We start from the raw sequence: 20,916 nt of genomic DNA, 5'->3' as shown, positions 1-20,916 counted from the left end.
CTTGGGGAGACCAGATTGCAAAACATTACAGCCCTACAGGTGACAAAATCATGTGGTAAAATACATTTTTAGTTCTAGTGTGTTATCCTTCAGTTAATCTTGCATCAGGCATTTTATTGTTATTTTAACAAATGCTTATTGCCTATTGCTGTGTTGATGTCAAACTGTTTAATATTGTGTTTTCATTGCATGAGTGTTCTGTGTGTTGAGCACATTTAAATGAATTGTTTTAAACCTCCAGGGAGGAATGCTCTGCTGTGATTGGTTGCTACATTGTTAGGCAACAACTTTGTGGCTGTTGTTCAGGTGTAAGGTTGAGTTTCTTGCTATAAACAGTCCCGTGTGAAGAAATCTGGCTTTTAACTCAGCACAGCAGACTAAAAGAAACATTTAGGGGTTAATATAAGAGTAATTTATCTCCTTGATAAATTATAGTTTTTATGGCCCCACATGGTGAAAATCAATTTTTATTGTTTAATGGTTTTTATAAACTTGGAGGTGTAAAGTAAAAGCTGTCAAGATACTTCTGCCATTGATGAAGCCCCACCACAACCAGATTAAACTGCCAGCTTTAGGCCAGTAAGAGTTTGACCTAAGTGCTACGTACCACCACAAACCAGTGGTAGTCCAACTTTCTATAATCCTGCCCCCTCGCTGCTTCCAGACAAATCATGTAGAATGAGTCCACTAGTTCTATTGACTTTCTAGATCTACTTCTGTTAACTCTAAAATGACTTCAGCACAAGCAAAACAAACCAAATGTTCTGCTGTTGACTGCAAGAGTGAACAGAAGAGTCTTAGTGCACTTTCAGCATCGGATGAAGTAGACATCAAGAGGATTACTATTATTACTGATGGTAATGCCACCACCACAACAGTAAAATTCCTACTTAATCTTAAATAATCCTTTCGTAGGTAGTTGTGGTAACTCTGTGGGACTGCGGAAACTTAACACTGAGGGACATTCAGACATGGTGGAAACTTTCAGACTGATCTAAAAGCAGTAAACAAAGACTGGGTGGCTTGATGTGTTTTCACGTCGTCTGTTTCTTGTTGTGCAACCTTAACCTAGTCAGTCTTTACATCTCTTAGCTTGTCTCCTAACAGATATAAACACTCCCTATGCATTTTAATGCAGCTAAGTTCCCAGTAAAGCTGTTGTCATTTACATATTTTTCTGATCCTGTTGTCAGACAGCAAAATGAGTATGAAATAGTAACTGAAGACTACATGTTAATGCACGTCATCCTATTTTCTAACTGCAAACTAAACAAATGTGTGAGTTAAAAACAACAGTTTAAATATGTGGTTAACTGTTTTGCACCACACTGTCAATCACAGATGCACTGAGAGTGTGCTTTAATATCCATACAACCACACTCTATAACATGCCTGAAAAAGATTTGCTATGTCCCAGTAAATATTATGTCAAATGTACGGAATTTATTACTATATCTGGTTGGATTTTGCAGTATGCAAGCCAGCATGCTTTTCTGGCCCTTTTGACCCACAATCCTCTGCACAGTTAGATCACATACCAATAGTGTCTTGGACAAAAATAAACAAACTTGAACCAACTTGACCCAGACAGATGACAGCTCATTTCACACTGCAGACTGGACAGTGAACGTTTAAGGCATACAGTTATAATGAATTATGTCCCAGTTGTATGCACACTGCAAGAGTTTGTAATTTGTAACAGCAGCTGTAGTAGCTGCTTAAACTAAAAATACAAAGTATGCAAAGTGAAACAGTTTTTTTCCTGAAGCAGCTGACTTTAAAGTTACAGGTCGAGGTAAAATCAACCAACTTTCCAGTATTTTAAGCTGAGAAAATGAAAGACAGACTTTGATGACATGATGATTTGCAACTTTCATCAATGCGCTAAAAAAAATAGGGCACAATATGGGAACTAAAGTTACTAATACAACCTAACAGCTAATCACAGAAGAAAGTGATGGCTCAAGCAGCCACAGAACTTCCTATTGGTCCACGTTACTATTTACCGTAAACTTCATAAAAGGCGCGTCACTTAATACAGTGGAACCACAGACTGTAAAAAAAACACACAAGGAACTACTTTTATTTATCAGGGACTAGACTCTGATATTAACTTATAGCTAAGTGTTTCATCCTAAGATTCTGTTTAGCTGCGTTTAACTCCAACTGTCTGACATAAAACCGGCAGCATGTCGGCGATGCATAAAGTTCTCTTGCGCCGAACTACCGTAACAACCGGATGTGAGGTGGCTCCCAGGGAGCAAGCCAAAGATAAACACGTCGACAGACGAACAGGGCGAAGATAATAAATTTTACAGAGAAGCTGCCGTGAAATGAAAGAAATGGAGTAGCTGGGGAGAACGTACAGATTTTAGCAGGCAAGGAGGCATCCGTCAAACGAGCCGAGGAGCAAGTCTTTTGCAGACGTCGAGACGGTGAGTCCCGCAGAGTAGTGACAGCTGGAACCGTACCTGCTAGCTAAGCTAACGCTAGCTAACTCCAGCTAACTAACCCAATTATCTGTTTGACAGGTAGTCTGTAGACTTATTAACGTTACTGATATTGACGAATTCACAGTCATCTGTTTGAGCCGTATGTAATTAGCTTATATTTGTAATGTTAAGCTTTACAGTTTCCCGGAATGCTCTCACAAGGGTGTTGGATATTTGAGACTTAATTTCAAAAATATTAGCTCTAGAGGGGTTAAGCTAATAAGTTAGCTACAAGAGCAAAAAGCTGAAAGAGTAGCCTCTTCACCAAGAAGGAAAACGGTTACTTGGAAATCTGTTCCTTAGCATACACAGAAATGAGACATTATCTAGTGTATCTGCTTTTAATCTGAGAAACGTAGCAAAAGACGGAGTAAAGCGGTAAGTTGGCTAGTGCACACAATGCTAACCTACTTCACTTTACAACTTAGCAACTCTGCCAGAGGAGATGAAATGATATAAATTACTTTTGAACACTTAGACTGTATTATTGTATAAATCAGTGCATTGAGTTTTCTTTCTCAGTACTTAATGCTAACGTGTTTCACTCTATATTGTAGATGTTGGAGAGTTATTGGAACTGGTTGTAGTCCTGAATGCATCAGTTACTGATGCAAATGTGGTAACAAATTTTGCATATCAAACTTGTAGCTTCATCCCACCACTGAATGGTTCTTAAAAAATTGATAATCAGAATTTTAATTTTAAAAGGGTCCTTTGTCAGGATTGATATTTGGGATTCCATTTCAAAGTCAATACTATCGTTCACCTGGCACGCTGACACGTCTGTTTTACCATCAGATCTCACTGAAACCAACCACATGTCCTTGAGAGCTAGTGTGGTTTCTGTAACAACCTGGAGGAAATCCTTAAACTGCCATGTATTTAAAACACAAGGCAAGACTAAACAGGATGCTGCCTCTCTCACAGTTGACCGCTAGCAGCTGTACCTGGATTTCCTCCACTGGGGCAAATCATTTGAGTCTTGAAAATTCTGCTTTGCTTTAGTGAAATTTCCACTTACTCAGTCCAAATAGCATCAATGTTGTCTGATAAATGGACATATGATTTTATGCTTTATGCAGTGTATGTTTGGGCTTTGGTTGGTCAATCACATTTCCAACAATTGTGACTGTGATGTGTATAGTTTCCACAGGTACTGTTTAATCCAGCTGGTACTATGTGAGATTCTGTTACACATCACAATAAGAAGTAGATGGAGACTGCCTTGATTACAAAATTAAATAATAGTAATTGGCATCTGTACTGTATGTATACACACAGTGCTTTATTTTGGCAAATTCTGAGACAACAGCACTAAGGATGTGGCGACACTCATGTAGAGAGTGTAGCAGTTTGTTATTTACCTGCTTTTTATTTTAATTTATTAGTGATAATTGCTGTTTGCAGTTATCCGTTTCATCATTTAGGATGCATGGTGAATATCCATCAGTAATGCAAAATAGATTTTTTGTCACTGTGCTGCAGCTGAGTAAGAAACAACTGATAACCATGAAATGTTTTTTTCAGTGTGTTAAACGTTTGCCGTTCTGCAGTTTGCGGCTCTTGAGTGAGGGAGATAATGGCAGTATCAACCCTACAACAAACAGTTAAAATATATACGGAAGCACTGGCATAAATTATCAGTTTGACTGAATGATAATGCTCCATAAATTTCTCATATAATAACATACGTTTGATTATTTTGGTTTAACTTCCAAAAGGGTTCAGCTTGCTGGGGTTAGTCTGGAGGTCGCACAGAAAGATGTTTCTTTTACCATTTTTTAAATATTTTCAGTGATCACATAGTTTACTGAGCAGGTATTTCATTATGAATCACTGACAGACTACCAAACTTTTTGACCATATAGTGTCCACAGAGTATACAGAATTAAAATTAATTTTAAAAATGTATTAAACTAAACATTGCATTGAAGTATCTGACCACAGTGATCACTTTCCAGAACAAGAGCGTAGTACTCCACCAAGGCTGCTCAGTCATTGTATGATTTCCAATGGATAAGTCCTGATAAGTCCACAGCGGTGGATATGTAGTAGGATCGCAATCATGTGATCGTCAGCAGGCAGCTGACGTAGTGTTCATCTGTTGTCATAGTTACAGTGACACCATGTCGCTATCTTACAATGATGCAGAAATCTTTAACACATCCGTGGATCCGGACCATAAGCCGCATCACTGCCAAAATCTAATCACTTGGTCCTTGTGTCATTTCTGACCGTTCCTGAAAATTTCATCCAAATTCATTTGTCTGATTTTGAGTAATGTTGCTAACAGACAGACAAACGTATGCCGGTCATCACATAACTCTGCTGCGTTCCTTGGTAGAGTAAAAACGCTCTCCTGTATTTGCATGTTGCTTTCACGTATTTCTCATTTCCTCTGTTGTCTGTTTCCCCGTCACAGTATCTGTAGCTGATTCCAAAATGGTGCGAGCAGCTTTGGTGACTGCCACCAGTCTGGCATTGACTGGAGCTGTGGTGGCGCACGCTTACTTCCTCAAACACCAGTTCTACCCGACAGTGGTCTACCTCACCAAGAGCAGCCCCAGCATGGCGGTAAGAGCAGGGAAAAAATTCAAGTCATACCTTGATTGTTTGGTTTATATTGTTTGAACATTTCACTTGCAATTAACTGTAACAGTAATAGTGACATTAAATCAGCTTTTGGTTTGTGTTTTGTTTCTGGTATCAGGTGTTGTACATTCAGGCATTTGTGTTGGTGTTTCTGCTGGGAAAGTTCATGAGGAAGGTCTTTTTTGGGCAGCTAAGGGCTGCAGAAATGGAGGTAGAGTTCTTTCTATCATTACCCACTTAATATATCATAACATATTAGATTTAATATTTAATGCGTAGTTGTACTTTGCATGAAAAGATCAGCCTTTTCGTTCTTGTGCATTCATGTGCCTTTTCTCATTTCCATCAGCATCTCATCGAACGCTCCTGGTATGCGGTGACCGAGACGTGCCTGGCTTTCACTGTGTTCAGGGATGATTTCTCCCCTCGTTTTGTTGCCCTCTTCACCCTCTTGCTCTTCCTTAAGTGCTTCCACTGGCTGGCTGAGGACCGGGTGGACTTTGTGAGTAATGAGGGAGAAAATGCTTCCTCATCCGACACAGTACACGTTACACTGACTGCACTGGGTCCTTATTCAGCACGTTGCTTGGGTAGACAGGAAGGTGTGTGGTTAATGGTGTATATCAAAGTTAAGTAGAGTTTTAATTAAGTCACAAATTGAATGTAAAAGGCCTTCACTGTGCTGTGAATGAGTGATTGGATAAGATATTTTTATGGCAACATATCTATCATTCTATCATTTCCTCACATGGTAAATTATGCTAAACTTGGATTTTGTACTGTTATTTTTATTAAAACATTTGGGCGCTCTAAACGACTCTAAATTGACCTACCAGAGTCACCACATCACAACTACTTGTGGTGACGTTTATTAAATTAATCAGGGTAAATGTTAGTGGAAGTTTACTAATTTGCAGTAAAATAGAACCTCACAACGGGGAAATAACTAATTAATTGAACTAACTCATGATTAAAGTTAAATAATGGTGAAAATACATGCACGTTCTGACACCACAATGCAGGGAATAAATACGGAATTTCTGCCTTTTGTCTTTTTAGGGACATTTTTCCTTCTATAGATACACAGATATAGTAATATATTGTAGATGTCATTGTAAGTTACCTTGGGATTCCCACTCATAAAACTGCTAAAACCATTTGTGAGAAATATTTCTTGGCTGAAGTGGGCCTTGTAAGCACTGAAAGCTTTACCAAACTGCTTTTACTGTGCAGCTGTTATGATCCAAATATCAAGCAGAATGCAACATAACACAGGTTTCTGGGCTCCGAGACGTGGCAGTCATTCATACAGTCATCATTCAGAATTCCAGCATTGAGCTATTGAAAAGAAAAATGTGGCTTTACGTAGTTTAATGTTGGTTTTTCCTACTTTTCTGCTCAGATGGAACGGAGTCCGAACATATCATGGATTTTTCACTTGAGAGTATTATGTAAGTACACATTATCAGACCTGTCAGATAGCATTTTTCCCGTGATGCTGTGCTTGCATTTCTCACTTTTCTTTTTCACTTCACTTCTCTTGAATTAAGCAAGTCTTAAGTTAAATGAAACTGTATGCAAATATTTCTGTTTTCACATGAGGCCAGGTGCAGCTTAACGTAACCCCAGAACGTCAGAATGGATAATACATACAAAATATGTTCTGTTTCATTTACCTTGTCAGACCTGTTCAGTTCAATGCAAACTACTGTCATTAAATACTGGATGGCTGGTTGCTCTGTCAAGGTGGTCTGGATATTTCCAAGTATGATTTACAGAAGTTATAAGCTGTCGTTTTTCTTACTTTTTACAAAATGTCTGCATGCAAACCCTCACTGGAGAAGTGTAATCCATCCAATAGGAAAAGACTGATATGTAATTCTTTATTTTCTGCAGCTCTCATGGGACTGCTGGCTGCCATGGACTTCCTGTTTGTTAACCATGCCTGCCATAGCATTATTACCAGAGGAGCTTCAGTCCAGCTTGTTTTTGGATTTGAGGTTTGTCATACAGTTGTATTTGAGCTCTGTGTTTTTAATAGTAAACAAATGGCTCATCTTTGGTCATTTGAATCAGACTGATTGAGGTTTTTCTTGCTTTTTTTTTTCCCCCACTCTGACTTTGGATTTAAACTTGTATTTTCTGGGTCAGAATCACATGATTTACTTAAAACCCATTATTGTGTTACAGTTTAAATTGCACCTGTGTCGTATTCTCATCTTATCTGCTATGTTCTGTAGAAACTCACTGAGCTCAAATAGGCGGAAGTTTTTCTGTGGTTTCACTTAAACCACTAATGTAACTGAGGTTTATGTTCATAAGTCAAGTATAAGGACAGGTTTAACCAGCTCAGATCTCTTCAGTATTTATTAATTTTCCAGTTGCCAAGTCACAGAAACCATTAATCATAAATGTGCTGTCAAATGAGTTCCCACCGTAGTTTTACTATAATCTAATACTCTATATTCGAAAGGTTTATACTTTAGTAGTTTGAAAGGATGCTACATATCAAATGTTTATTATAAGATGTGATTGGAGTACAGTACTCTTGTTCCGTCAAAATTAGGTTTTCATTTAGTGAAAATGAAACTAAAAGCAAGTTGAATCATTGCTGAAAGTAAATCGTGATCAATGTTGCATTTAGTCCTCAGATTTCTCGGATGTTGATAATAATCATCACTTGCTGTGTAATCATTCACTTATATTGACTAATTGTGAAGCAATATTGAAATATGAAAAGTGAGGATACACTGCAGATCTGTGAATCACAGTAATGCCACAGATAAAGTGACAACAATGATATTTATTGCGTCAATTAATGCTGGAAATCTGTCAGACACATGAAGTCCTCCCAGTTTATGTTGAGCTGTTCTTACACTCCTGTGTCGGTCGTTTCAGACAGAGTTTACCTGCAGCTCAGCTGAGTGTGTGTTCATTATGACTCAGCAATCAGGTCTAGTTCAGCATGCAGATTAATTTTTAACCCCCTGCATTCATTTTAATTCAGAGTTAAGTGAAAGCACAAACAGCCCCATTCAACATGTTACTGAATTCAGTTTAGTTTTATTTATATAGCACAAATTCACAACATATGGCATTTCATATTTCATCACATAGGAAGTGAAAAATTATACAGAAAACCCAAGAAAATCCAAAGTTTTCTTTTGTTTTTCTGTTCTGCAAATAAGTTTTCAAAGTTTCACTTTCCCTTAGCTTTTTATGAGAATCCTCATCATTTGCACTTGTTTGTGGTCACAGTGTTTACTGGGTCGACTACAGGTATAATGAAGTAGGGATCAACTTTTCAGGGACTATACTGGTTATAGGTATCAAGGAGGCCGTTAACTAATATTTGGAGGCAACATACACTACCAGTCAAAGTTTGAACACACCTTCTCATTCAATGCTTTTTATTAATTTGTATTATTTTCTACATTGTAGATTAATACTGAAGATTAACACTGTTTTGTTTACAACATAATTCCAGTGTGTTCTTTTATAGTTTTTATGTCTTCAGTATTAATCTACAATGTAGAAAATAATTAAATAAACACCACTGAATTGAGGAGGTGTGTCCAAATCTTTGACTGGTAGTGTACATTTACAGTCAAATTTTAAATCTAAATGTCAAAATTCAGAGTTAGAGAACATGCCCAAAACAAAGCTTCTTTGTTTGTTATGGTTCATGTATTTTCAATTAAAAGAGAACTTTTCAACATTTATCCTTCCTTGTTGATAAACCTACGTAGTGATGTCAGTGTTGACTTAAGGCGTGTAGCCAATCAGATAGTGCTGTGGGCGGGACATTGTTCATACCACAGAGTACCGTTGTTTTTTTTGTTTTTTTTAAATATACTTATATTTGCTAAAATGCTGACTATCCTTTAGTGAACAGCCTGACAAAATGAAAAAAATCATTCTGATAGCAAACATTTAAGACAATATATTTATTTTCAAGGTCGATGCAATAGCAGGTCAACCCCTGTACTGTATCTGTACTGCAGTGAGTCACTTTGCAAGTCTATTGATGTCATAGACAGGAGAGCAGCTGCACCTACTGATTTCAATATTTTATTCCCCCACATTGCTTCACGCTGAGCCACAGCCTGATTCCTGCTCATACTTTATTCCTGTGCCTGCACATGATAGAAATGATGTCTGATACATGCATATATTTTCATGTATTCTTCATCTCTCACAGTATGCCATCCTGCTGACCATGGTGTTGACAACCTTCATCAAGTATGTTCTGCACACTGTTGACCTGCAGAGTGAGAATCCCTGGGACAACAAGGCCGTCTACATGCTCTACACTGAGCTCTTCACAGGTGCTGTCTTCATTATTTTTCTGCTTTTTTCTATATAGTTAGAGACAGAATGGTGGCAGCTATACTGACATATTAACCCATGTGTTAACAGGTTTCATTAAAGTGCTCTTGTACATTGCCTTCATGACCATTATGATAAAAGTCCACACCTTCCCCCTGTTTGCCATCCGGCCCATGTATCTGGCCATGAGGTGAGCAGGTTTATTGCTTCAGTGTTTGTGTGAATGTCAAAAGCTTCGTAATGTTTTTGTTACTTCTTTTGTGTCTGGGTTGTTCACACATTTCTGAGTGTTTTCTTGAAGATGACACATTTTGAGGGAAAAAATGCCACTTATAAGTCCCAAAAACATTAACAAAAAGAAACTTTTATATCTCATTCTTAATTATTTAATTATTTGACCACTATGGAAAGTATTACTGCAGATCATGTGTTCTAATTTAAGTGATTTCAAGTATATGTAGTATTTTTAGGGTATTTTCTGTGAGGATACTATTTGTTGTCGGTATAACACTTATAATTATAGACAAGTCAGTCCCATTCTGGGTGTTTGTCATGTCTATAGTTCTTGAGCTAAACCAATTAATCAGTAGAAGAAACCAAGAAGTATTAATATTTTGTTTGATATTATAAGCCATATTCCAGTACTTTACAATGTTGGACAAAGCCAGATTTTTTTTAAAATGTTTTTTTTAATGTAAATTTAAAATACGTTTTATTTGCTTCTGCGTCCTCCCAGGCAGTTCAAGAAAGCTGTAACAGATGCTATTATGTCCAGAAGAGCTATTCGCAACATGAATACACTGTGAGTAAACTTCTGCTTTTTATGTGTTTGTACCCTTTGTTTTCTCTCAGTAGACTTTCCCTTTTATTTATCAGTATCTGCCTGATTTGCTTTGACAAATGTGATAAAACCCATAAAGGGCTACAGTTTTGATTTACCTAATGTCAGTGTTGTTGGGAATTACTGTTAATGTTTCAAAAATGTCCTAGGAAAACACACTACATGCTGTTACACAGTAACTTGAGCAGGCATACATCAATATACTGTATTCACTGGAGAGTCTTGTGTAAACATGGGTTTTATCTAACTTACCTCAACATATCGCGGTTCACTTTTCGCAGTCTCACTGTATCGCAGATTTTTAAATTGCATTTGGTGTCCTGGATTTTTTGCTATTTAGCTCTATATCGTTCTATATATTTGTTATTGTGGCAAGCTGCGTTGAAGAATGACGCTGGACAAAGGAGAGATGCCTATTATGCACTCAGCAACTGGCAGATGCTTTTATTTTGACACACTCAGAAAGCAGCATTATTGAAAATGAGGCAGGAAGTCATCAAACACACGTCACACTCCCGGTTCTGACAACGTAACACTTAACCAAGGCTGACTAAACCACAAAACACAATAAAACACAAACACTAGTAACACTGAAACATTAACATAAACCACAATAATGACATTTAAATCCCCCAACACCCCGAACTCCCATGGTGCATTGCAGCACAGCAGTTCAGTCATAGCGGCTGGCTCTGCGATCGTTACATTATTTTAATTATTTCTGCGGTAAAATCAGCATTTTCTAACCTAAAAATTATGTAAAAAATAATAATTAAAACATATAAGAATATTTAATTGAAATAAAATGTGTAGCTTGCAGCACTGGGCTCTGATTGGCTCAGCAACTGTAGCATCAGTCTCCTCCATCTCACATGTATAGCGCCATTCAACATCTCAACTTGTCCATTTCACATAGATGTCTGATCGCTGCGCATAGTGTTGCTCTGCAGTGTGTGTGGGGTGGTTTATAAGGCCTTAAAATATATGTAAATAATAAAATAAATATGGTCGCTACTTTGCGAATTTTCGGGGGTATCTGGAACGTAACCCCTGCAATAGACGAGGGACCACAATATATATAGCGGTTGTGAACTCTCTCTCTCCCTTGCATTGTGTGAATAATCAAACTTGGAGTATTCACTCTTTAGCAGCAAATTTGCAGGAGCAGAGTACTGGTAAAACACACTGATGTTATTCTCGCACAGTCGCACTTGTGGTAAAACTCCAGATATTACTAAAAACACAACAGAAATTATTCAGCTAACAGTTAGCACTGACACCACGGAGGTTACTGATAAAGTTACATTCAAGTTAGTAAACTTGCTGACAGCGTGGTGTACTTTATTGTGTAAACAAGCTGATACTCACATAAAAGCATTTGGCATATATTTTACAACTAAAAAAGCCAAAAACTTAGCCACTAAAACAAACTTAATGAGCATTTTCAGCAGAGTTAATACTGATTGACTGACCACAGAGACAGGATACAGTAGACTGGGAATGTAATGGGGGGTGCACACCTCAAGTCTACAGGGGCCTGGAAGAGGATGCTTATGTTATATCCGGTCCTCGTGGGAAATAAATACATAATATGTAATGACAAGTGGAATCATTTACTCCGCTACATACAGCCAGTGATGTTTTTAAGCAATGCATGTAGACAGACTTTACAAGTTGAAATAAATAGGTACTGTTCGCTAATCTCGTCCTTTTTTCCAGATACCCTGATGCTACTCCTGAAGATCTGCAGGCCTCCGACAACGTCTGCATCATCTGTCGAGAGGAAATGGTCACTGGGGCTAAGAAGCTACCTTGTAATCACATTTTCCACTCCAGGTAAGTCCCGTGGTTACACCGTGTGACTCAGCAGGAAAGTCTGGAGGCTGCAAGGGAAAACAAATAATTAGATGTCAGACGTGGTCAAACAGAAAAGCGGCCAGCGTGCCAAATTAAACAGGACTTGAAACGGGAACCTTTGGTAATGCGTTGTGTTAAAAGGTCGTTTGCTCTTGTTGTCACCGTGTTTTTGTCCCCACAGCTGCCTGCGCTCCTGGTTCCAGAGGCAGCAGACCTGTCCTACCTGTCGCATGGACGTCCTCCGGGCTTCAAATAACAACCAGACTCCGGCTCCAGCTCAGGCTCCGCCCCCTGCCCCAGCGGCACCCGCCAACGCCCCCGCAGCCCCGCCTCCTAACGGTGAGAGTCAAACCAGAACACGGGAATTTACAACCTCCATGTTCCGACCAGATTACTAACAGTGCAGGACATTGTTGATGTGGGCGCTCTCAGATTTAAAGCAGCTTTTGTACAAGACTGAACTACAGCGGAAACATGCGACATCCCAGAGAATAAAACTGTATTTTAAGTGGGTGAATTTAGTTTTGCTGAAATGTGCCTTTCCACCCACTGTTATCAGGACAAAACTATTTCATTCTTGTGATTGAACCAGTTGTGTGTAGTATTTCTAGTGGCTCCAATATTTTTAAAATTATTCAGACAGTCTTTGTTCATAGAAAAATGAAAAAAGTTGCTTTCTTTCTGCATAAAACTGCAGGATTATTATGCTGCATGTTTGACTTCAGGTGGTGGCTTTAGTTTTCAGTAATTAATCCAGAAGACTTGGTTCTATATGGTCACTATGCTACGTCCACATTAATACGCTTTTGTTTTCCACTGCATTTATGTCCTGTATCCACATTATTCTGGTGTTTTCGGATGAAACTCTACTGACCCTGTTTCAGTTTTGAAACTCAGAGGATGCGTTTTACACCTTTAGCAAATCTTAAGATAGCATTTTGCCTTTTCATCCACATTAAAATGACACCACATTCACCTCCTGATTGGGTTCATCAATCACTATGCTCCAAAATGTCACCATAATTTCCTTGTTACGAGTCCATGTATATTTTTCACTGACTTGGACTTCTGTGTCACTTTCAGTAATAGTTCCACCTCGTCTTTAGTCCAAGCAAAGACATTTCTGCTCTTACTTTTCATCATTGCTGTTCTTCCTCCATATTATTTTCTGTAACAGAGCAGCCTCTGTTTCATGCCCAGTGTGCAACTGGTCATGTGAAATGTGTTTTCAGGCGTGTTCGTATGGAGGAAGATTGTTTCAGAAACTCTGCTAAAACAGTTTCCATATACAGAACAATCTCTACTGTATCAACAGTACTTGTTTATCTTTATTTTCTGCTGGTATTTCCTCTTAGTAGGCACTACCCCCTTCCCTGCTTGTCATTTTCATTATGTATAGTGTGGATGTAACCTGAACCAGGGTTGTTGAGGATTTCATTTCTTCTGTCTTTTCTCCAGTGGCTCCAGGCATGTTACCTGGTTTTCCTCCGGGCATCTTCCCCTTCTGGGGTCCCTTCCCTGCAGTGCCTCCTCCTGCTGCAGCAGCTCCAGCTCCTGGTGCTACTGATGCTCCACAGAGCAGCACCGAGGCGACACAGACGGCTGGTAAGGACACCTCGTATATACCTTTAAGTGTGCACAGTAATGACTGTTGACATCATACACATTTCCTAAATGTAAAGTAGAACAGCGGATTGCTTGTGCTGATTCATTCTCTACTCTGAGGGCTTTTCATTCATTTGCTCAGGTACTCAGTTTGTGTTGCATTGGTTTCTTTAAGGCTCCACCCAGCCCACATCATCTACTGCAGACGCTGCTACATCAGCAGCAGCTGCCCCTGGATCAACACTCCCAGGCTTCCCCTTCTCTTTCCCCCCTCCTCCCTTCCCCGCTGCACCATGGCTGCCGATGCCACCACCTCCTCCCTTTGGTAAGTTTCAGTAGATCTCTAATACTGTATTGCAGCTTGTTTTGCACTAAGCTGTTTTTATGCATTGTCGATGAACAAAAGATGACTTGTTGCATTTAGATGTTAGCAACAACAGGTACGAAGACTGAAAAGATCACATCAGCCTTTTACACAGAGCAGCTTCTGGCACAATACAGAATTATATATACAAGTGGGAAAGTCATATAGGCAGTGTTGAAAACTTGTCAACTTTCTTGTTAAATCTAGCGACTTTCCAAATTCTCCTGGTGACTTTTTTTTTTGTCAACAGTGACCAGCGACAAATGAAGTGACTTTTTTGGTGTTTCGGAGATTCTAACATGAAAGCATGTATACTTCTGCACTTGTAATAATAGTAATAATAATAACTTCATTTATTTAGCACCTTTAAGAACAGTGTTCACAAAGTGCTTTGACAGTCAAAACATATAAGACAGACGATCAAGTAAGATATAGGAGACAAATCAGATCAGTCAATTAAAATAAATAGTAAAAATGCTAATAAATTAAATGAATAATTAGCTAGATTAGCACTCATATCAAACAAAGGACTAGGCAGTTTAAAAATTTAGAATAAGATGGAGGGTTAAGTTAAAAATCAAGAAATTAGAGAATTAAAGAATTAGAGAATTAGCAGGATGACATCACAATAAGAACCAGGCAGCTACAAGTAAAATAGAACAAGAGAGAACATCTAAAATAAACAGAACATAATACAGGATTAAATACTAAAACTAATTAATGCTAGAAGTATACTTCACATAAAAGCAAATCTGTAAAAGTGGGTTTTCAGAAGTGTTTTAAAAGAAGTTAGTGACTCTGCAGGTCTTCTCTCCTCAGGCAGGTCGTTCCAAAGTCGAGGTCCTGATGGAGACTCACTCACCTTTAGATTTAAGCTTTGACTTTGGAACGACCAGAAGGGATCCACCTGAGGATCTAAGGCTGCGAGCAGACTCATAAGGGGTCAACAGATCATAAATGTAGCTTGGGGCGAGACCTTGGCGAGCTTTAAAAGTGATCAGTAAAATCTTAAAATCAATTCTAAAACGAACAGGGAGCCAGTGGAGGGAGGCCAGGATGGGTGTGATCGTTACTGTCCTCAACGAGTTGCAGGTGCTGCAGTGAGCCCCCGTCCCAAAGCTCTCACCAACGGTCACAGCAACCTTGCAGCAGTCCCAGCTGCAGTCTGAGTAGAGGAGACTCACACCCCTCTGTGTCCACACGGCAAATGAATCGCGCAAAGCCGCTGCTGATCTCGTCCTGATTTTATAGCAAGATGAAAACGTAAATGTTTCTTCACTGTCACTCTAAAATAAATCACTGCATTTGACTCAGACAGCCTCTAGTTCTAGACATATTTAGGGTATTTTTTACTCACTTTGTGTCTCTTACAATGTCCATTACAATTACATGCAAATGGACAAATTATGCAAATTAAGCGATGATGTCATTCATCAACTTTTGGAACAGCCAATAGCTACTTTCCTTACTGAAGAGTTGACAATGCTGCATGTAGGTGATAACTGGCCATATTATGTGCCAGTCTGCATGTACAACACATTATTTTTCTGTCAAAATGCTTAATTTCTGTTCAGTGTTATTAGAAGTGACAATCAATGCTGAATAAATCTTAAAACCTTTGAAATGAGGTAACTTAAGATGATTTTTAATGGTCATTGAGTCAAAGTGGCTCATTGACTGGACACACTAACATATCAGTGGCTTTAAAAGCCTGTACTGTGTAGCAGCATTTCAAATTTGAAATGTAACTTTAGGTTTAACTTTGAGGTTTTAAGACAGCGGTGTGTTTCTTCCAGCTGTGCAGGACCACATGACTTACGCCTAAGCTGTTCTGGAGTAAGTTTAGTTTGGGATAACAGATGAAAGTGTATTAAAGCACCGCCTACTGACCAGTCAGCTCGCATATAAGATCTCATGGAGCTCAGTGCACAGACGGTGAGGTCTCTGAAGAGTTTTTACAGCTATTTCATCATTCTGTAGTTGTACATAATGCATTTTAATCCTAAAACAGAGACTGTTAAAGCACTACAGCCTAATTTAATACACAATTCTAATTACGGTTGGACCTCCTTGTGCTGTAATGATGTAGCGATGTATTGATAATCCTGTTCACTTACAACATTTTTTCCCAGCTTCCTTTACAACTTTGGCTGCTGCAACTGTTTTTTTCTCAGCCTATTATATTTTTACACTCCTCATATTGGTTTAGGAATAAAGTTTGTTCTTCTTGTGAGAAATATGCAGCTCTTGACCTGTCCCTTATTACACTCTGGTGCCAACACAGCACCTTTACGTGAACGTGCTCTTAGCTAGAATCAAACACCCTGCCTTGAATAAATAATTCCACCACTAAGGCCAGCCAGCTTTCTCCTCTTCCTCCGTTATCTGCATGTTACTGTTTGCAGAATCCCCTCCACTGCCACAAACGGCAACAACCTTCAAGCAGCAACTACACACGGAAAATTTAGGGTTTTTTCAAAGGCTTAGATCGTATAGTACGGCAACCCTGCTAGGTTTTCTTTAATAAATGATCTATTTTAATGACAGTTGTCACCTCCCTGCATGCAAATGTTTGACCAAATAAATTTCCCATCACTATTTTAAGGAAACGCTGAAGCAGCATCATTCACTTAGCTTTATCCATAATGACTGTGATTTGGTTTAAAGAAATGCAAAAAAATCCAGAGTGTTTTTCCCCTATAATGAAATGAATGAGGTGTAGCCAGACCAATCAGTTTCAGAGAATGAACTAAGAGTAAAGCTGAGTCTAACCTGGTTTTGTTGAACTTACTTTGAGCACTTAGATTTCAAATTAAAGGGTAAAACGTATCTAGTTTAATAAACTGCACCGACCACTTCAAAGCAACAACTACCTCTCAGATAGTTTACATAAGCCAGATTCTCCACTCAACTCCCTGTACTTGATAGACTGCTGCAGATACAGTATAACCTTCACTCTTATTCTGGACGTCATATCTGGTATTTATACATTTTCTTGGTCGACCCAAGTGTTCTGTGGCTTGGCAAGCTTTTAGTCCATTTGTTTAGTAAACATGTCAGTTTTATTTTATACTCTTATCTCCTCCAGTGTCATCGATGCCTCCTCCTCCTCCGTCTCTCTCCCGGCTGTCAGAGGAGGAGCTGAGAGAGTTGGAGGCAGAAGGCCGACGAGGCCTTGAGGCCAGACTCCAGTGTCTGCAAAACATCCACACCCTGCTGGATGCTGCCATGCTGAACATCCACCACTACCTCAGCACCGTCGCCACTCTCTCGTAAGTCAACCTTTGGGAAATTAAGCTTAAATTTGTCAAGGATTATTCTCAGTTCAGGTCTTATAATAGAGAATGTGTCAAATCTAATAATGTCTTCTAAAGCAGCGGTCTCCAACCTTTTTAACACCATGGACCGGATTCAAGCAAGACAGTTTTCTACGAACTGGTCATCACGCACATAACAAACAAGAAAAGCACTACTCTGCCAAGGCTGCTCAGTCATATCATTTCCTATGGATGAAATCTTTAATAAAAAATGATCTTGCATTGAGCATAGACGTGTATTATGCATGTGTATGTTATATACGGATACTGAATCATGTGACCTAATTATGTCACGGGCGGCAGGAATTGATGGGACTCGGAAACACTCCCACAGTTTAATCAATTGTTTTGATCAGACTGTGGATCTGTGGATCAGACTATAAGCCGCATCACTGTCTAAATCTAATCACTTGGTCCTTGTGTCATTTCTAACCTTCCCTGAAAATTTCATCCAAATTCGTTGGTCTGCTTTTGAGTAATGTTGCGAACAGACAAACAGACAAACCAACGATGGCCGTCACAGAACTCCGCCGCATTCCTTGTCGCAATAGTAATGATCCGAAACAAACAAAATCACCTCTTATTGCTAAATATTTACTTACTTCTTCTGTCAGCATCAAGTCTCTCCCTCCTTTAAAAGAAGTTGTCCAGAGACGTTTGTTTTTTATTAATTTTGGCAGATTGACGGCTTCATTTAACATCAAGTGCGGGCAACAAGCACAGACTAAAGCGACAGAAAGACGATCTACTCATTTCTCAAAATAAAACACTCTGCTGACTCCGCCAGAAATAAAATATAAAGTAAAGCATTTCTATTCACTCTGTGTGACCCGGTGTTTGGGGACCGCTGCTGTAAAGCACCCACACTGCTCCTGTCTGCTAGTTTCTCCATGTAATATGATTTTCAGTTGCGTACTTTGTTGTTGTCTCCACAGTCCTCCTCGGACTGAGGGCAGCGCTGGAGAAGCCAGCGGGACAAACCAAACGCCAGCGACTGCTACAGCCTCCAGTACCACAGAGAGTCTGAGCACGGAGAAGGATTCATCCATCTGTAAGTAACTGAGTCCCATCAGCCCTCTGACAAGGCAGGTTTTGGCTGTTTTGCATGCTGTCAGGGGTGGTTTATGTAGGTCACTAGTGGAACAACAGTGACCTCTGAGAATTGAAGATCTTTTCTAATCTGGCAAACTTCTTTTTCTAGCCGATCAAGTGAATGGAGCTACAGTCTCTTCTCAGCCCGCTGACTCCACCTCCACCTCCTCAGACACGGAAAGAAAAGAAAACATGGACGACGGAGTGGTGGAGGACGAGGGTGGAGAACCGAACGCCGCTGAGCTGAGGCGCCGCCGCCTTCGTAAGCTGGAGACGGCGTCGTCACCCCCGCCTCCAGACAACTGATCCGCATGTCCTGACTCAGACATATCGCTGTGGACCAACAGGAACTCTGAGCTGACATACGGTTGCTTTGGTTCTTTCATTGCCTCTCCTCCTCGTGGCTCTTCGCCCTCCACAGCCTCAGGTTTCTGACTGTGTCGAGTTGGGCTGTCGGAAGACTCTTCTGGACTGTTTTGGTGTCAGAAAGCAATAGCACCTCTTTTTTTTTCATTTTGATTTCACCGCCTTTTTCCCCCCTAAAGGAGGACTGCTGCAATAGTCGTACTGCAGGTGTTTGTAAGTTTAATCAGACAGGAGAAGGATGTCAGACCCAGTCCTGGTTGATCGATGTGACAGAGGCAGTGTTGGGATTTGTGTTTGCTAGTTTTACTGTTGGTGACGTCTTTGCCTGCACTTTTTGTTTAATTCAGCTGTCTTAAGTATAAAGGTGGTCCCACTCACCATATAAAAATGTTACAAAGCAGATGGATCGATACCAGATCCAGTGAATTCAAATCAAAACAAATCAGTTACTTCTGCATTTTTTTCTTTAACATGCATCTCTGTTGTTTCCAGATTCTCAACATGTTGCCACTGCAGACATTGTAACATACTGATTTATTTGAATGTGTACATACTGTATAAAGAGTTTTAATAGGATGATCTGTACATAATGCAGAATAAACTGTCTCAAATGGCAGCGGCACAGCAAGTATGTTTTGAATGTTTGCAAGCTGAGGTGAAGTGTGTTCGGGTGAAGCTTATGAACTGAGAACTTTCATTCAGGTTTTCTGTTACGGCGCTTTAAATTAGAGATTAGGGTTATATAATTGAAACTCACTGATAATCTAAAATATAATTAAGCCTTTCAGGACATCACTCATTTCAAAATGATGTTATTTCTTTCTGGTCACTGATTTAACTCCTAAAAACTCATGTTGTATCTGACTTGAATGTTTAGTTGTTTGTACTCTGAAAATAATCCCTTTCTGCCTTAAAATGGCTTAAATATAACTCTACACTGTTGCCTCCTCTAGAATGTGTAGATCTACAAGTCTGTCTTCCTGTCCACCCACTGCTCCCTATTCACTGCAGCTCGAGCACACCAGCTCACCTATGACTCAGACACTGTAAAACTACTCTATGCTATGGAATTGGAGTGATTCAATCATACTGTAGTGTAGGTGGACATGGATACAGGAAATCCCACACTACAAGATGACAGGATTGGTTCCTTGGGTTTGTGACATATGAAGCCCTGGATGTTTGAATCCGTTTTTGAGAGTGTCATCGGTACACTGCAATTTTGAGGTGGAAATTCTCAGCCATGGTGTTGACTGTTTACTTCGCTTATGGTCTGTGTTCCAACAAATAAGAAACCCCACATGGACATGTTAACAGGGTAAACAACTAGATTTTCACTGGAGGGAGTCTTCAGTAACAGCTGGGCAGCTTCATCTCCTAAAGAAGCTCATGTGTTTTGAGTGAAAGCTCCAGATGAGCTATCATACAGACCTTGTTGTCAGCTTGTAAGGCCATAGAAAAACTGTGTCTATAGGAGACAACGAAGACAGCTGAGCCACAGTTTCATACTGAAATGCACCACTATGTCAGATTAATTTAACACATCAGAGATTTTCAAATGGATTCATCTCGGTATTTAGTTGGCTCAAGCAACTGGGAGTTTGTCGAGTTTACTCTCTTGGATTCACACATCATTTTGTAAAGACATGAAACAATTCCAGCTCAGTCCCGCTAATATAAAGTCTGCTTCTGTCAATGTCAAAATAGTGTTGAGTAAATCTTTATTGCACAGACGGTATTCCTAGATAGAGAGGTGGGTTTGCTATTAATTACATGGGAAAATCTGACGTTTGTTGACGAAAACGCTCTTTAAACTTGAATTAGATGTCTTTTTCTACAGTTTTCAAAATTATTTTTAGTGTTCGGCTGACTATTCACTAATTTTCTAAATAATTAGTGCCACACAATTAAACAGAAATCATACAGAAAATAAAGTGGAACTAGTACATTTTTTTTCAAAAAGTACCTAAGTATCTTCAACAGAAACATGAAGCAAAAGTAAAAGTACAATTGATATCCACCTGTGACTTGTGAAAACCATATATGGCTAGCAACATTCCC

The 20,916-nt window shown here is 39.3% G+C and overlaps 1 protein-coding gene across 1 annotated transcript; it reads left to right on the top strand.

Annotated features, from left to right (window-relative positions):
* Positions 1 to 2,246: 2,246 nt before the first annotated feature.
* Positions 2,247 to 19,471, top strand: syvn1 (synovial apoptosis inhibitor 1, synoviolin). The gene is made up of 16 exons (XM_023265211.3): positions 2,247 to 2,435; positions 4,915 to 5,066; positions 5,203 to 5,295; positions 5,434 to 5,586; positions 6,487 to 6,535; positions 6,981 to 7,084; positions 9,286 to 9,412; positions 9,504 to 9,603; positions 10,150 to 10,215; positions 11,974 to 12,090; positions 12,293 to 12,450; positions 13,570 to 13,716; positions 13,892 to 14,041; positions 17,169 to 17,352; positions 18,333 to 18,448; positions 18,599 to 19,471. Exons 2-16 carry the CDS (start codon positions 4,935 to 4,937, stop codon positions 18,793 to 18,795), a joined length of 1,893 nt encoding a protein of 630 aa, XP_023120979.2. The 5' UTR covers positions 2,247 to 2,435; positions 4,915 to 4,934; the 3' UTR covers positions 18,796 to 19,471.
* The last annotated feature ends 1,445 nt before the right edge of the window (positions 19,472 to 20,916 follow it).

Source organism: Amphiprion ocellaris, chromosome 13 (genome assembly GCF_022539595.1).
Source record: "Amphiprion ocellaris isolate individual 3 ecotype Okinawa chromosome 13, ASM2253959v1, whole genome shotgun sequence".
NCBI classification, from domain to species: domain Eukaryota; kingdom Metazoa; phylum Chordata; class Actinopteri; family Pomacentridae; genus Amphiprion; species Amphiprion ocellaris.
Note: the sequence above shows the minus strand (reverse complement) of the source record. Positions and strands in the feature narration are given on the sequence as shown.

Excerpts from the sequence above, each read along its gene's own strand:
- syvn1 (XM_023265211.3), top strand. The coding sequence starts at position 4,935 with ATGGTGCGAGCAGCTTTGGTGACTGCCACCAGTCTGGCATTGACTGGA. Across the intron at positions 12,451-13,569 it reads CGCAGCCCCGCCTCCTAACG|TGGCTCCAGGCATGTTACCT; the intron begins GTGAGAGTCAAA and ends TCTTTTCTCCAG. Across the intron at positions 17,353-18,332 it reads AGCACCGTCGCCACTCTCTC|TCCTCCTCGGACTGAGGGCA; the intron begins GTAAGTCAACCT and ends TTGTCTCCACAG.